The 16,969-nt window shown below is 37.4% G+C and overlaps 1 protein-coding gene across 5 annotated transcripts in view; it reads right to left on the bottom strand.

The window, feature by feature from the left end:
* Nucleotides 1-16,969, bottom strand: part of ADGRG6 (adhesion G protein-coupled receptor G6) — a 137,222-nt gene that overhangs the window by 66,788 nt on the left and 53,465 nt on the right. For all 5 annotated transcript variants that reach the window (XM_047733099.1, XM_047733100.1, XM_047733097.1 and 2 more), the window contains 2 exons: nt 5,470-5,811; nt 2,641-3,264 (listed from right to left, as the gene is read on the bottom strand). In XM_047733099.1, the coding sequence (XP_047589055.1) occupies nt 2,641-3,264; nt 5,470-5,811 (966 nt within the window). The remainder of the gene's footprint in view (nt 1-2,640; nt 3,265-5,469; nt 5,812-16,969) is intronic.

Raw genomic sequence — 16,969 nt, 5'->3', positions numbered from 1 at the left:
CAAATATAATATTTATGCCCCAGAAAGCTAGTGTTTTCCCACAGATCACTCCTGGGCCTTCATACTCCTTATCCGGGCAAGAACTAGCTCACCTACTCTAGTATGTCCCATCTTCTAGTCCGGTTTATTCCAAAAGACAGTCGAATTTATTCTTGTAAGAGACATAGTTCTAAAATTAAATTCCTGTGTTCACCTCCTGGCTTAGCCACTTATTAATTGACACTAGATAAGTTACTTAATTTCTTTGGGCCTTAGATTTCACATCTGCAAAATGGAGTTAGTAATAAGACCCACATCAGGGACGCCTGGGTGGCTCAGTTGGTTGGACGACTGCCTTCGGCTCAGGTCATGATCCTGGAGTCCCGGGATCGAGTCCCGCATCGGGCTCCCGGCTCCGCGGGGAGTCCGCTTCTCTCTCTGACCTTCTCCTCGCTCATGCTCTCTCTCACTGTCTCTCTCTCAAATAAATAAATAAAATCTTAAAAAAAAAAAAAGACCCACATCAGGGGTCTATGTTGTAGAAAAGAGTGATTATGTGTAAAGGGCTTAAAACAGTACCTAGAAAATATGCAGTGAATATTCAAGTTAAGCACATAATTTAAGTGTTAGCAATTATTAATACACCTACTCAAATTTTTTTTGGTTGCCATAGTCCTCAAATATTTCCCCGTAGAAAGGCAACTATTAAATGGTCTATATTATGACTTTTTAATAATAGCCAAAGATATGGTGAAAACAGGCCACTAGAGCAAAAATAATTACCCTGGACATAAGAAGACTATCACTGCCCTCTCACTGTTCACCAACCCACACCAAACACAGACACTTGATCTTCTCAATTTCTTCACTGAGTGAAAGTCTTGTCAAGGGTCCCTGACCACCCTCTGTAGCTAGTCAGATTGAGAGGATGCTGGGGAACACCATCAGCTCTTACAGAGTTCTGCAGTCTTCTTCTGCAACATGCTTGTGGTTTACCTTCTGCCCAACAACCCACAAGAAAATACCCCTCAAATGACATCACTTCATAACCTCTCACCATTTGCGGGATCACCATGGACCACAAGAAGGGATGGGTGACTTACACTGAGAGTTCGGTGACAAGAGCTCCCCAGAGCAGAAGGGCACACACAGGTCAGGGAAATGGGGGAAGTGGTCTCAGGTCTTCAAAGGGGTCCTACTTTGTTCAAACTATTGAGAATGAAGTTCTGAAAAAAATCTCCTCCAAAGTCACATGAGAATTACTTTTTTTTTTGAATGTTTAAACGCTTTTTTATTTGCTTTTTCTTGTACATTGTACATTTTGTAAATGTACAAAATTTACATTAATACTATATAAAATATATAAGATGTATGTAGTATCTTTTTAAACTTAAAAAAAGTGAAATAAATGCTATATCATTGGCTCTAAATGTTGATTGAATGCATCCTACTTTTAAGGTGCTTTATTCATGCTAAAATCTGCTTTAAATTTTTCCACTTTTTTTATTTTTATTAATTTTATTTTTTATAAACATATAATATATTTTTATCCCCAGGGGTACATATACACAATGGAATACTATGCAGCCATCAAAAGAAATGAAATCTTGCCATTTGCGACGATGTGGATGGAACTAGAGGGTATCATGCTTAGCGAAATAAGTCAATCGGAGAAAGACAACTATCATATGATCTCCCTGATATGAGGGATAGGAGATGCAACATGGGGAGTTAAGGGGGTAGGAGAATTACTTTTTAACATCAGAATCCTCCTTTCCTCTTTTAATGAAAGTTATTTCTGTGACTAAAAAGTATTATCAACACTTTAGATTTAGTCATATTACATTATCAAAAGTGACAATGAAACTTTACTTTTTGTATTTTAATCAGTCCTGTAATAAAATAAGGACTTCCAAAATTAACTTAGGTACATAGAGAATGTTTGATAGAAGTCTATTTTAATATAATGTTGTCATATGGAATTATTTTCCTAAATAGTTTGCATTTAGCTACTTCAGTAATATCACATTTTAAGTCTCTCAAAGAGCAACTATTACGAGTATTCGAAACAAACAACAAATGCTCATCTTCAAACAGAGAAGAAAGTTCAAAGAAAAATTTGATAATTTCTGATTCTCGAAGATTTTTCCATAAAATGGACAGCTTTAATATTTTATCCTGGCTGAGTAAATACCATTCCTTTTCAGTGGTGGTTGTTTATTTAAATAACATAATGGAAATTTCATAAAGATCAGCTTTTTATTGTACCTCTTTGTGATCAAAAACAATAACTTATTAATTTATTTTGTTTCAGTCCCAGTGTTAACCTTTCTATTTGAGGTATGACAGTTACAACTTTTGTTACATCAGTGATAAACTGTGTGATATTTTATGACATAAGGAAAACTTTAAAATGGTAGAACCAAGAGCTTTGATTGAATAACGAAGGTTTGTAATCAAATGTATACTATGTTTGGCTGAGCCTATAACATTTTAAAAATCAAAAGCTCATTAATGACAACTACGTATATACACACACAAGAACATACACACCCATATATATACACACATACATAGACACAGGTACATGTGTATGATTTCTTGTTCACCAACATTCATAGAATAATTAAAAAAGGGTAGGGGGGGCATGCCCAGACTTACCACAGCTTAGGTTGCTTTCTGCTTTCAGAGCTAGGGTGGGGATATTCCAGAAGTCATTTTGCCAGTCAACCACATTCCCTTTCACATGGCAGCTGAGGTTGGAGAGGACTTTGGAATTCATGGTAAAATTCCAGAGTCGAAAGTTATAAATGTCCCCTTTTAGGGAGGCAATCTCATTGTGCTGGGAGCCTAACAACAACTTCCCATTTCCAGGAATAACTTCACTGATGGTAGAATCGCACAGAACTTCTTCATAGTTTCTTTTGAAATTTACACCAACAGAACCCAGAGAATTATTCCAAATGATGCAGAGCTGCTCAAAGCTTTCTGTGAAAATGTCTTCTTTATCCTTCACAGGTAACACGCTGTTTAGGAAGCATTTTGAGCCAGAAATAGAAATAAAGTAGCCATTCTTGGCCTTTCCAAAGCTAAGCAACTGTGTGAAAGATGCATTTGAGTAGGAGAAAGCTATCCATTCATGGTCTTCCTTGCCAATTTTGGTTGCTTCAAAACAGAGAGTGAAAGCGCTGAGTTCTGGAATAGAGACACTTTTGGCAACAGATACCTGATAACTATCTAGCATCTGGGGTAAAATGACTTTCTGGTTCCTTAAGGACACAGCAACTAGGAAAAATAATAACAGATAAAATGTATTAATTTCAAATAAGAACTAATGAGAGATACAAAACATCTGATATGCCCACCCCCACCACACCACTCGACTGACTGACCTCTGCCCCATCAACCCTCTTTCATGATTCTCTATCACCAACCCATCACCTTGTACCAATAATAACAGCAATATGTAACCCCACCCATATTAACTCTAATCACGGTGGGATCTCACATCAAAACTTTTGAGCTAGAGACGACCAAGATGATAAATATCTTTTTTTAATACCGGACCTGAACAAAAACAAAAACAAAAACAAAAAACGAAACCCTCAAAAACCCAAATTAAGGAAACTACTGTTTCAGGAAAGCTCTGTTTATACATTTTTCCAAATAATTTTCTAAACATAATAGCTAATAGTTCTATTTTTCATTAACAAGAGACTTTTACTCTTCCTAAACACTCCTATGCTACTTCAGATACCCCATTTCCTATTCATTTTCCCCATCACCAGGACATTTCAGGAACAAAGGTAAAAATACTCCTATTATGGAGAGGCAGTCCAATAAAAAAATAAAAATAAAAATGGAATTTTAAGCCATATTTCCTTTATGGCAAGGCCTCTGCACTCCTTTCTGATGGAGAGCAAGGAGCAGAGGAAAATGGGGCAGACAATGCAACTTCCTATCCCAGCTCTTCCACAAAATGCAGTGTGACCTTGAACCTGTTACTTCAGCACTCTCTACCTCAGTCTGCTCATCCATAAAATGAAAGACCATGGCACATATCATACAGGTGGTCAACAGGAATTAATACTTGGAAAGCACTAGGAAAGTGTCTGTTAAAGTTAATCTACAGTTAGGATTGATTACTAATGTTACTGGTTATTAATGGATTACTATTACCATCTGCATAATATATTCCAAGTAAAATGAATCAGCCTAGTCTCTTTGACACATGTGAAATTGTTAAATAATATAATGGATTTCACCCTCTGTTAATGTAATAGACACCATGAAACATGTACTGACTAAGACAGAAGTAGCTTTCCTCGAAAATTCTGTTTAATGCTAGCTTCATAGGAATGCTAGTTTGAACATTTTTTAATATATACCAAGAACAGGTCTATGGTAAAAAAGCATTTTAAAATAAGCATTCTAGTTAAAAATCCAGGGTGGAATTTAATAGAATCATGGATTTTTAGCCTACTTTTTAAACACAAAGCATTTGAGAGCTCTAGTTACCCAGAGGGATATTTATGTAATAGGAACCCAGTATTCTACATGTATTATTGAAAAGACTGAAAGGAAATATGTCCATCAACACTTTATTAGTGGTTATGGCTGGTTTATAGATATATGGGCAATTCCACTTTGCTTCTTTTTTATTTTCAAATTTCCTGTAATGTTTTACAATTTTTAAAACATTATTTGAAAAATTAAAGCCCGTTTTCCAATTAATCACATATGCATCTAATGTCAATCACAAATAGTAAATAACCCTGCCACCGAAAACACAATTTATAATGATGAGGGTCATTTTCATAATGGTGCCTTTCTCTTTTGTTTCTTTCACGCATGACATCTACTTACGAAGCTACTCTTGAAGCTTGAGTTTTCCTTAAGCAAAGAGAGGTTTTAGAGAGACTGAGATTATTCAAATGCTTTAATATGCCAAAATCTGGGAAATATGTTTGAAAGAAATATTTTTTTCCTTTCATTAGTCATTTTTAAGGGGCTTTCCTCAGGCTATGTTGTTTATTAGCTTTAGTTATAAATAGCTCTTTTTTATTTTATATGCTAATTTTTTTATATTTGTCCCCTAGCACAGTTCCTTAAAAGGGCAACATCTTAAAAGCCTAAAATAAAATGATTTCTGAAAAGGAATATTTTAAATGTTCAGTGAAGAGCTGTCAGTATTGCAGCTTTTAATTATTAGCTGTGGAATATCTACAATATCTTCCAAGCAGCCTTTAAATGTTCTGCATATAAACAATATAAACAAATTTGGCTCTACTGTGACCAGATTTTGGATCTGGTAACTGTATATTGCTAATGAGAATGTTCAGTGAATATTAACAGATTCTTGCCCTTAAATTCTAATCCTAATCATTCACATTCACATAAAAGCACATAACTCTGTCTTCTGGTCCCGGTGTTTACTGTAGAACATGTTAAATGAAAGCAGAAGGTTGGCGCCGCCTGTGGTTTACATACCTCTGATGTAGCTGGCATTGAAACCTTTCTTCTGGATGCTAAAGTCGCTTGAAAAGGACACTTGCATCTCATTCGCACTTGAGTTAAATGATAGGCCTTTGGCAGTTGCTCCACAAAATTTAGTCTGGCTCTCTCCATTTTCAAGGGATAATGAGTCATAAATGCAATTGGGAGCTTCTTCAATGTCGAAATCATTAAACGTTATCTGAATGATATAGCCGGTGGGGGCTCGCAGGGTCCACAAGCAAGCTTGGCTGTTAGGGTAGTCGTTAGGGTAGCATGGAGAAGTAAACGTCCCAGAAGGGCTGGACAGGACAACCCTGCAGTTGGCACATCCCCACGCTGTTGGCCAGACAAGAGAGAGACAGAAAGAAGGGCGGGGATCAGAGGCATACAATAAACCGAGAATACCACACACTGGGCACAATCAAACAAGAAGCATTTTAAAACACCAAAACACAATCATGCAAAATAAAAAGAGAATGAAACCATCTCAAGGAGAAAAAGGAGAAGAAACAGGAACAAAAGGTAAAAGAAAAAGAGAAAATTTTAGAGCAATGATTCTTAGACTTGGGGGGTCATATACCCTAAGATAATCTAATGAAAGTTACAGTAACTCTCTGTCAAATGCACAGAAGCCACTACAATACTACACTTTGGTATACTGTTTTAGGGAGTTCATGAAGCCCCAGGAGGTAACCCTGGATTTCCCAAAGGTTCACTGGCCTGGTTTAAGAATCTCTACTGTAGAGAGTAACTGCACTGGGGTAAGGGAGTTACAGAACCATAAAGGAAGACAGAAGTCAGTATTAAAACCATGGAAATAAAGGAGCATAAATACTTAGGAAATAAATATTTAAAGAGAAATCTACTAATACAAAACTATACTTTTTTCTAAAATTCAAAAAAATAGCATCACCTTGCATGTGTGGAACATTTATAGTTTTTAAAATGCTTTCACTTATGTGTTCATTACAGTTTTTAAGTCTATACATGTGTGATGATCTCATTCTTTCATTCATGCAGTGAAGATTTATTGAGTGCCTGTTACATGCCAGGCACTATTCTAAATAGTATATATTAATCAGCAAGAAAGATGAAGTCTCTGAATGATTCTTACACATCAGTTCTGGGCCCAAAGATAAACAAATAATATAATGACAGATGGTAGTAAGAGGGAGGAAGAGAAGTAAAGCAATCTATCCCTTCTCAATTATTAGTCATCCGGGACCTGGTCACAAGTGGAACGAGACACCAAGGTCAACTGTCTTTCTGTCTGCTTTGGTAATTAATATTCATATTCTTTTAAATATTTCTGTAAGTATAGGCAGTAATTTCATTTATTCAATATCCTGGATAAATAAACTGCCATAAAACTTACACATACACTTTAAAACAATAAAACACTTTAACCATGTTAATGAAAATCACTCAAAATTTGTGTTCCTCCCCCTTTTACTGGATTGAGTAAAATAAATATGCAATATTTTTTCTTAAACATGATAGTTACTACAAATACAGTTGCTAATATGCAAGGACTTATCAGATATGTTACACCACTCAGGTTAGGTTTTTCTTTTTTCTTTCCCTAATGGCCACGTTAGGTTATGTTCCGTATCCTCAACAACACTGCTCCCCATCAATTCTTTCTAACTTGCCCTCCCTCTGCTCCTCCTCCCTATGTCTTCAATGTCTTATATGGGGATGAAGACAGAGAGAGGAAAACAAATTATGATCACCAAGTGTTAGCCAAACGCCTTCTCTCATGCACCTCTGGAACACTACGTTCCTCTCTGTATCTCTAACCAGAGCAGTTGCGATCCTTCCACTTGTGACATTATTCGCTTATTGTTTGTTTTTCCCACTCTTCTCTGAGCCCAACAAACAGAGTATGTACTGTTCTACTTATCTTCTTACTCCTCAGGACCTCACTGCATCCCTGGTACACAGAAGACTTTCGGTAAAATTTGTTAAATTTGTGAACAAATCCATGAATAGCTTAGATCACGTCTCAATTAAAGAAGGACTAAATATAGTATATGAAACTAAGCCAAACAAAGTCCAAATCAGAAAAAAGACAGCGCATGAGCTCTGTAATGTCCGTTTGGATGAAGTTTGGGCTCTTTCTTCCAATAGTTTCACTCATAGTATAAGATTGAGAACACTGGGCCTCTCTCACCCTTTAGCTTCCTGTTAATATACCCTGGGCCAAAAAGAAAGAAGTAATCCTACTAAATTAACAATAATGTACCCAGTAAAGGGCACTGAAGATTAAAAAAGAAAAAGGGAAAGGGAAATAAGATACAATCTCTGTGTCTTCTAAACATCCATGATGTATCATCATTTTTGCAAAATGAAATACCATCCCCTACGTCCAACATCCAAGTAATGTTCATGACTTCCTTTATCCCGATGTATATACTTTTTTACCAAATTCTTTTCTAAGAGCTGAATGAAAACTACAGGAACCTTCGACCTGACTGAACACGTGGACTCTGTAATCTTGAACAAATTAATCTCTCTGTGCCTGAGTTTCACAACCTTCATTTCACACTGGTGGCAATGGAAGCACCCACCTCCCACGGTTATTGAGAGGATGAGATAGGTTAATATTCAAAAGTCCTAGGAGCCACACCATAGAGGTGCACCAAGTGTCCTGGGAGCACCATACCCATGTCGGCTATCCTTAACCATCAGTGTAACACAAAATCCATGCATCGATAACTTCACAGATAAAAACAGCATTCCACTTTAATAGAATCTCTTTTTCTTTTTGGCACTCATTGGGATGAAAAAGTGAAAGAGAAAAACGCAATAATATTCATTTAAAAGCCATTTAAAGCATTCTACGATTCTCATCTAAAGTCACTAGACAGTAGTTAGAGAGTGCTCTGAAACCCCAATGTCTTAGTTGGATGAAAAAAATCAATTAAACCAGGCACAGTATCATTATGTCCATCATATGTGTAGATAACTTCACAGTAAAGGGCTTCACATATATTATCTCATTTGACATCAAGAACAACCCTGGGAATTAGTACCACCTCCATCTTCAGATGGAACTAATAAGGCTAACAGATTACATAATTTGCTCAAAGTTAACATCTAATTGGTAAGAGGACCAAGACTCAAACCAGTGGTTCTAAATAGAAGTCTAGTGTTTTTCTAGGGGAAAAGTTTCCACAATATGGTGATTTGAATTTGACCATTTAGAGCAATCAACTGTCACTGTTAATAATTCCTATACAATGAACTGGTTCATTAGAACTTAATTCGTTCCCCCCTTAAAGGCACACCTACTTAAAAAGAAAGCTACTGTAGGAGGTACTGAATGCAGTCTCGGTAAACCCAGAGTTAACATATTTTCTAAGATACTCAACTCAAAACATCTGGCTTCAATTGTTTTCAAAAGCCAAGGTCGTGTAACATATTCACACCTATAAATTTATAAAAGCGAAGTTTTCTGGTAATCTAAACAACAAACCAAATTCCACCCTCAGCCCCTGCCTGTGCTTATAAATGTTTAGTAATAACTTACTCATGCTTATGTCACAAAACTTTATTCTTCAAAGAAACTCAAATCTAAGACTGAAAACCTCTCAGTCATGCAAAAGCCTATTGCGATTTATAATCAACATTTAGACCCAGATTTCATAATCATGACCTTCTGTGTTTTTTGTCATCGTCGTTTTATCTCAGAGATTTGGACTCTCATCCCACCCTTGCCTCAAATCCTTCCTTCTAAACAAATAGTATGTTCTTTACAATTTAAGGCTGGAGTATCAGGTTCCAAAAGATAAATCAAAAGAAATAAATTTTAGCTGCTTTCAACACAGATCTGTAGATGGAATAACTTTTTCCTCCACTATGTTAAATGATGATCAGAAAGAATGCATTTAAATGAAATCTTGTTTCTTATTTGAATGCATCTCAAACTGCTGCTGGTGAGTCTGTTGGAAAACCTTGCCGGTGAAAATCAGGCTCAGAAAATTTTGCTTCAGTTGCCTGATGCATCTCTTCAAAGTCATTGTTTGAGTTATCTATGTGAACATATTAAATTCTAATGAATAAAGTTTATTAAGTTGCTTCAGAAGGTTTAAAATATTTAGTAGCCTCAGAGGGTTCTGAAGATTAAGTGTGGAAAGGTCAACAACTGAGAATTCCAGGATCTGTTCTAATGCCTCAATCATCACAAAGGCAGGAGGAGTCACACAGGATTTCTCCAGACTGAGTACAATGTTGCCAATCATAACATCACTGAGCTGTCAAATAGCTGACTGATAATAGACAGAACTATATATAATATATAACCATCAAAGTAAGTGCTTAAATTTAAGTGACTTCAGGCCTCCATGCATATTTTTTCAGGATGGCAAGGAATCTGAAGGCAGTCTGGCTGTGACATCTGCGTTTCTGTTAATGTGACAGACTTGGCAAGCATTCCCACCTTCCCTTACCACTCCTCTTCAAGCTCTGCACTCAGAGATAGTATTTCCATGGAGGGGAGGATCCCTTCTAAACCAGGGTTACACTGGTCATTCCAGTCTCCTGCTGGAATTTCCAGCACCCAAGCAGGGATATCAATATGCTCCCCAACTCCTCCTCAAACACTGGTTTCCCCAGAGTTAGCTAGAAAATTGTCTGATTTCCCACTGTGATGTTTCAGCCTCAAAATATTCTTTGGAGACACCACGGATATGAAGCCAGCACCATGACTTGCATATTAGTTTAAAAGGGTAGCATTTTACCTGAGTCAGTTCAATTAAGTTTGATATAGCTAGAAAATTAATGAGAAGTTGAAGTTTCCTTGATGAAGCACCATAAAGCCCAACAATTTTTTTAAATCTCCAAAGAGATTCACATGCATCATACCTTCAGATACAGTTTTATCTTCTGTAATATTATTAATGTTTAAACTTTAAGTTTTGCCTTTCCATAATCACCGGAGCATAAGAACATTCCATATGTAACTGTGAAAGATAATGCTTTCTGGATCCAAACACGTGAACTGCTGGAAATCCTTCCAGACTCACTTTATTATGTAGTTACATTTCCCTTGCAAGGGGATTAAACACACAAGCATGTCTGCATGCATATGCACACACACCCACACACATTTTCATGGGAAACTCCCCTCTCCTTAACCAGTGGTTGAATCCTTCTCCAGCTGTTAAAAGACAAACAAACAAACAAAACAATCTAAAGGCAATGTATAACTTTAAACAAACTAAAGCTGCAGGGCCCATCACTTAACCTACCTTCTGGTTAACACGTTCAAGTCTCTTATCCCGGACCTCCATATTCCTGCACTGCACCCGCCCCCCAACTCTGTATTAATCCAGCCATGGACCTTTTGCTCTCTAGTACATAGGCTTCCAGAAAAGAATCCACAAAACTGTGTGGATTTATACTGAAGAGGTTTCCAATTTTATCTCACTCACCCTCTTTAACATTCGATGTCTCTGAACATTCCCTGATTCTTGAGTCTCTCCACTCATAGCTCCTACCTTCTCCTGATTCTCCTCCTGCTCTTCTCCCAGTCCTCTCTGAGCTTGCCCCTGCTCTAACTGCCCTCACAATCTTTGCTGTTTTAAGTGTGATCCTCAGACCCACAATTTCAGCATCACTTCATGCTCGTTAGACATACAGAATAAACCAGACCTCCTGAACAAAACTTGTATTTAAATATATATGTACACATATCTTTTAAAATTTTTAAAAGATTTTGATTTATGAAAGAAAGACAGAGAGAGAGAAAGAGAGAGAGAACACAGTCAGAGGGAGAAGAAGACTACCCACTAAGCAGGGAGTCCAAACCAGGACTCAATCCAGAGACTCTGAGATCATGACCTAAGCCAAAGGCAGATGCTTAACCAACTGAGCCGCCCAGGTGCCTGCAAAACCTGTATTTTAAGAAGATTATCCAGTGATTCAAAAGTACATTAAAATCTGAGAAATGCTCCTTTAAATAACAATGTACTACGGAAGCTATTCACAATCATAGCACATACACCTTCTTCCAGAGCGATCTGCCCCTCCCACATCTCGTGCAGTCATATTGATACCATCACCCCAGGGAAGGACCCCTGACCTGACGGGAACTAAATCATGGGCTTGGCTACCCAGATTCTCTGAGAATGTGAAGTTAGGGACACAGATAATTTATTCAGAGAATGATAAAAAATGGAATGCCAAAGTTCTATGAATTCAAGGATAGCAGCATAGCTTGCCTTCTTGCAATGGAAGGACACTGATGAGCAGAGAAAAAAGAAAGCAAATGTAGAGAACACAGAGATAAGAGAAAATCAGACTTTTGAGAAACAGAGAGACTAATTTTACACATTCCATGTCCAGACGTCAATGAGAGGAGCTGTTCTTTGTGGCTCATCCTTGAATTCTATGATAAGAACTCTTACACCTGCCATCTCATTTCTCTTGATCCACCTTCAGTAGATTTCTGTTCCTTACTACCAAGAGTGCCTCGAAGCAATACTTTATGGGGCTCTCCTCTCCCTTCAGCTTTTCTGTCTCTACACTCAGTCTTTCTGGATGATCTCATCCAAACAGAGGCCTTCATTATGTCCAAATGCTGATGACATGCATGTCCTACGAGTACCACACCCACACTCTTGAATGTCTACTCAATAGCTCCATGTGGATATCCCATAGATCCCTCAATTCAAACACCATTCCTCAAGTGATTTGTTTTTATCCATTTTACAATTGTTAGTAGTATGAGAAACATCCAAACTAGAACTCTGAATATTCCCCTCTTCCTTCTCCTATACCTTTTAAAATATATTATCAAGATCTGGGTAATTATCTTATTCACAGTTATTCAATTTATCCCTTATCTCATTCCCATGCTACTCAGTTAAAGGTTCACATCTTTTCTTTCTTGGACAAAAAGCTCACTAGCTAGTCTCCTTGTCTTATCATCTCCAACTCATCTTTCATGTCACTATAAGAAAGATCTATGAAAACAGAAATGCAAGGATAAAAATATGTTTTCTCTAACTCAAAATCTTCTCTAGAGTCCAAAAGGACAAGCTTCTTTGAATGACACATACAGCACCCATATTGTCCTGTTCACACTGTCTTCTCATCTCTTACCATCTCCCCATTTCCATTCACTCAGTAAATACTTCTTAAGCATCTCTGTGCCTGGCATTGGGAATATTAAGCATATCGTGGACAGGATACAATCCCTACATCTGGATTATTTCAAATACAGACAAATAAGTAGACAGCAATAAAGCACAATGTGAAAACTGATCTGATAGAACAAGTAGATGAGTGCAATCACCTGGATTTAGAATTCGTGGAAATAGCGCCATTTCTAACAAATGGGAAAGAAACTAAGACCTAAATATGCAGCACAGAAGTGGGCTATATACAGAAAAATGTTCTGGCCAGTAGGTCAGCAGGTGCAAAGGGTAGCAGTTGAAAGAGAACATGACTGTTCAGATAACCTAAGAGATTCATTTTGTAGAAACATAGTATCCAAAGTGAGGCAAAACAAGAGATAAGGATGACAAAGTAGGCTGAAATGAGATTCTGCAGAATTCTGCAAGCCATCCTAAAGAAAATGAAAATAATAGTAAGAGCAGTAGGGAAAATAAGAGGTTTTAATTAAGGGAAAGTAAATTAATCATATTTGTGTTTAGCACAGATTTTTTTTTTTAAATCCTTACCCTTCTATATATAAACAACACAAAACTACCAGCAAACAAAGTCCCTTGTATGAATCCCCACAGCCTGACTCAAAAGACTTGACAGGAAACAAGAAGAAAGAGACAGCAAACTACCCTGGTGGCTCATTTGTGAAGAGAGAATAGTGGTCAAAAGCAGAGGAAGATTAATTCTGCAAGGACTCCCCAAAGCACAGCCTATCTGTTGATGGGTAAGATCTGAAACCTACAGAGTGACCAAGCTAGTGTTCATCGAAGATCTGTCTTACTGTGATCTTACACGTTTTATTACCCCTGACGAAAAACTGAGGGAACTATAAAAAAACAAACACCCACCTAATGTTCATTTCGCTTGAGAATGTCACAGAAAACTTCTCCATATGGATTATCTAGGCAGCATTGCAGGGTAAAACTGGTTTACGTTGGCATCAGCCAGAAAAATATTGCTAAATATTACCAATACAAATGGAGAATGTCTTAGCCTAATTAAAGCTAATTATAGTTGTAATACCCATGAAGGCAATGATATCATTATTGGAAGTTACTAACTTCTTGAGCACATGAATGCAACTAATGAGAGGTCCATACAAAATACTAGGACTGCACTTGGCTGCTAGAAAGATGCTCAAATAATGTTAGTTTTTAGTGTTGTCATGACTGTGGTTGCTGCTTCATAGCAGAGCATGTGAGCAATGTTTCAGATTCTGTTAGTTCATTCATTCATTCATTCATTCCCTTTACTGGGCCCCTACTGCCATTCATTTCCAGATTTCTCTTCCATGTCTTTATATATGGTTAACAGAGGGTGGGCAGAATTGGAGGTTGGAGTCAAAGGTCATTGCTTCCAATTCATGGCATGTTATCTGGTGCAGATGAAGAAGCTGAAATTAATTGCTAGAACGGGTTTTGGTTTAACAATCCTGCCATCCCAATAAGTTGGGAGAATATATCTGGAAGAAGATGGCAGTGGCAGAGCAAGTGTGCCCTGTAGCTCAAATTTTCCAAGTGAGCCTTTAATTTGAGGGCATTAAAAACAACAATAGCAAAAAAAAACAACTTAGGTTTGTTCACATAAATGGCAGTGGTTTAATTTGTGAAGGGCTTGGAGCAAAGTAAATGACAGATGCAACTAGCATAATTTTGCCCCTTTATGAAAGAATACTTTTTGTGTAAACATTTTGGAAATAAGAAAGGGCTGATGTAAAAGTTCCATAATATAGATTTTTAAAATTAAAATGTTTTTCAGTAAAAGTTTCCATGTAATACATAAACAGGTTGTTTAAATATGCTGTCTGACTGCCTTAAATTAATACATTGCTGGAATTAATTACTTTTCGAAAATATTTACATAATGTCAACTTTGCACACAGATCTCAAGAATAATATATTTGAGGACTGTATGAGAGGGAAGGAAAAAGAGAAACAGATTCTCTTAAGTTTGTTCAGCACACTCTGAAATTAACCTTTATAAAGTTCTATTTCCAACTTTTTTATTTTCAACTTCTTCCTAGCTAAATCACAAGAGCTGATTAAAAATATTTTATTATTTTTGAAAAAGAAACACTGTGGCAAGGACAATATACTCTTGATGCTGAGTTAGAAGGTCTCTCAAAATCCTTTCCAGATGTAAAATCTATTTTTTGAGGTAATTTTATTTTTTATGAGAGAGAGAGAGAGAATGAGTGGGAGGGGCAAAGGGAGAAGGAAAACAGAGCCCAACGTGGTTCTTGATTTCATGACCCTGAGATCATGACCTGAGCTGAAATCAAGAGTCAGATGCTTAACCGACTGAGCCACCCAGGTGCCCACAAAGTATTTTCTTTAAAGTTTCAGTATAAGCCATTTAAACTCATATATATATATATAAACAGAGAATAATTATAACAACCCGATAACAACTAGCCATTTGGAGAGTGCTTACTTTGTGCCAGATGAGAGAAGACTACATTGAGATAATGTTTACCTCTTGAGATAACGTTTATATGAATATTTGGTCATATTATGAGTGGATCACAGTGTGTTCTGGTCTTGGCTCTTCCATTAACCAACCATGGGACTCTGAGCTAGTCACAAGCCATTGAGGCCTTGGTTGCCACATCTGTAAGAAACGTTTCTTCCAGCTCTGAAACCCCGGTATGGATGATAGATTCAAATTTTCAAATTTTCACACACCATAGAGCTTCAGTTGCTCCCGTTAGCAGGAGAAAGCTTCCGGGAGACTCATGAGGATATCTGATACTTCCCTAAGGAAAAGAACGCACTGATCATTCATGGAACTATGAGGAAATGGGGTCTTCTCGAGTATCCAGGAGTCCCAACCTGAATGTTTGTGTTCATTTGTCCACATTGAGCCAGATGTCAGCCAATACAGGTTGAATAAAAGTAGAGTTAATGGTCAGCAAACATCCTGGCTTCTGGGACATATTCCGACTGCTCAAGAAAATTTCCACATCTTGCTAACAGTGGTTATTATGCTATTTTGAATATTGCTGGCTTAGAATTATAGAGCAGCTTGACAGACTGTAAAGATTTAGAGTGTGGTTACATCAGGGAAAAAAATCACCTACTCACTACCTAATACAGCTGCTTTAGTGTGTTCTTGATGTCTACCAGCTTACTCTACAAAGGAAAAAATAGTTTATTACTTTTATAAAGTTAATACACCTATTGAGAAGTAAGGTTGAATTTTGGTTTGCCACACTATTGCCAAAATGTTTATCTAAATTTCAAATTGCTCTGGGTTGGGAATGAGGTAATGTAGATGAAAATTTCACAGGGCTTTTGGAAGGTTATGCACATCCAGGCAACTCCACTGACTTCACATTTAAACTGCTTCACCTCTGTCCCAGGGGTCACCCGCATTAATCACAAAATCTGCAGCAAAAACACGCTTGGGAAAGTTCATGAAGGTCACCAAACTTTATAAATTTGCAGGGTAGTAGAAAAATCAACTTGCTTACTCTGTTCTGGCCACTTGTATTTTTAAACTCCAGAAAAATGGGAGAGTGACTTGTCATAGGTGGGTGAGTAAGGTCACACCTGTAGACAAGCCAGACAGAAGGCCACACCACCACAAGTGGGCAGGCTGGGTGGTCTGCAGAGCAAACAGTGCAGCATGTTTCCATCTGGAGGCAGAGACCTAGGAACAGAAGCTTGCTGGTGTCCTAGAGATTTGAACTGGGGCAAACTGGGCAGCCGTTGGAAAGGGGAGGTGAGCTCAAGCAGCAAACATCTGTTTCAGCTACCATTTGAGTGGCTTAATGATCACTTGAAATTCCCACCAAATTTCTTCTATACTCTTGACTGTAAATTGCTCCTATTTAGCTGTGTAGCATTGAGAAAAGGGGAAATATTATTTTAACATGCAGATTCCTTTCATGATCCTCTGTAGAACACCACACGGGGGAGTTTCGGAGGGCGTTCTCGAAGGAAATGGCTTTGGAATAACAACAGGTATAGCTCTATTCTGGTTCAATACAAGTTAATAACACACAGTTTAGTTGTCCCACTCCAAAGTAACACTGATGAAGAGGCCGACTGAGCCCCAGGGGTTATCACGATGACACAGGGAAGTCCCTTTTACAGAAAAACTGGAAGGAAAATTTCAAACAATGGCAATTTGGGATTCCAATATAAATACAAAGCTTTGGATAAATATATATCATTTTTCTAGGGACAGGAATATGATAGGACTATAAGTCCTCTTGGCATCAAATCTCAACCCCAAAAAGATGAGAAACTTTAGAGATGGGGATTCTTTAATGATACATTAAAGTAAATAGGAGATGTTTGGATAACATATCTTTCTG

Source organism: Lutra lutra, chromosome 6 (assembly GCF_902655055.1).
Source record: "Lutra lutra chromosome 6, mLutLut1.2, whole genome shotgun sequence".
In the NCBI taxonomy this organism is placed as follows: domain Eukaryota; kingdom Metazoa; phylum Chordata; class Mammalia; order Carnivora; family Mustelidae; genus Lutra; species Lutra lutra.
This window is presented reverse-complemented; position numbering and strand designations above follow the sequence as displayed.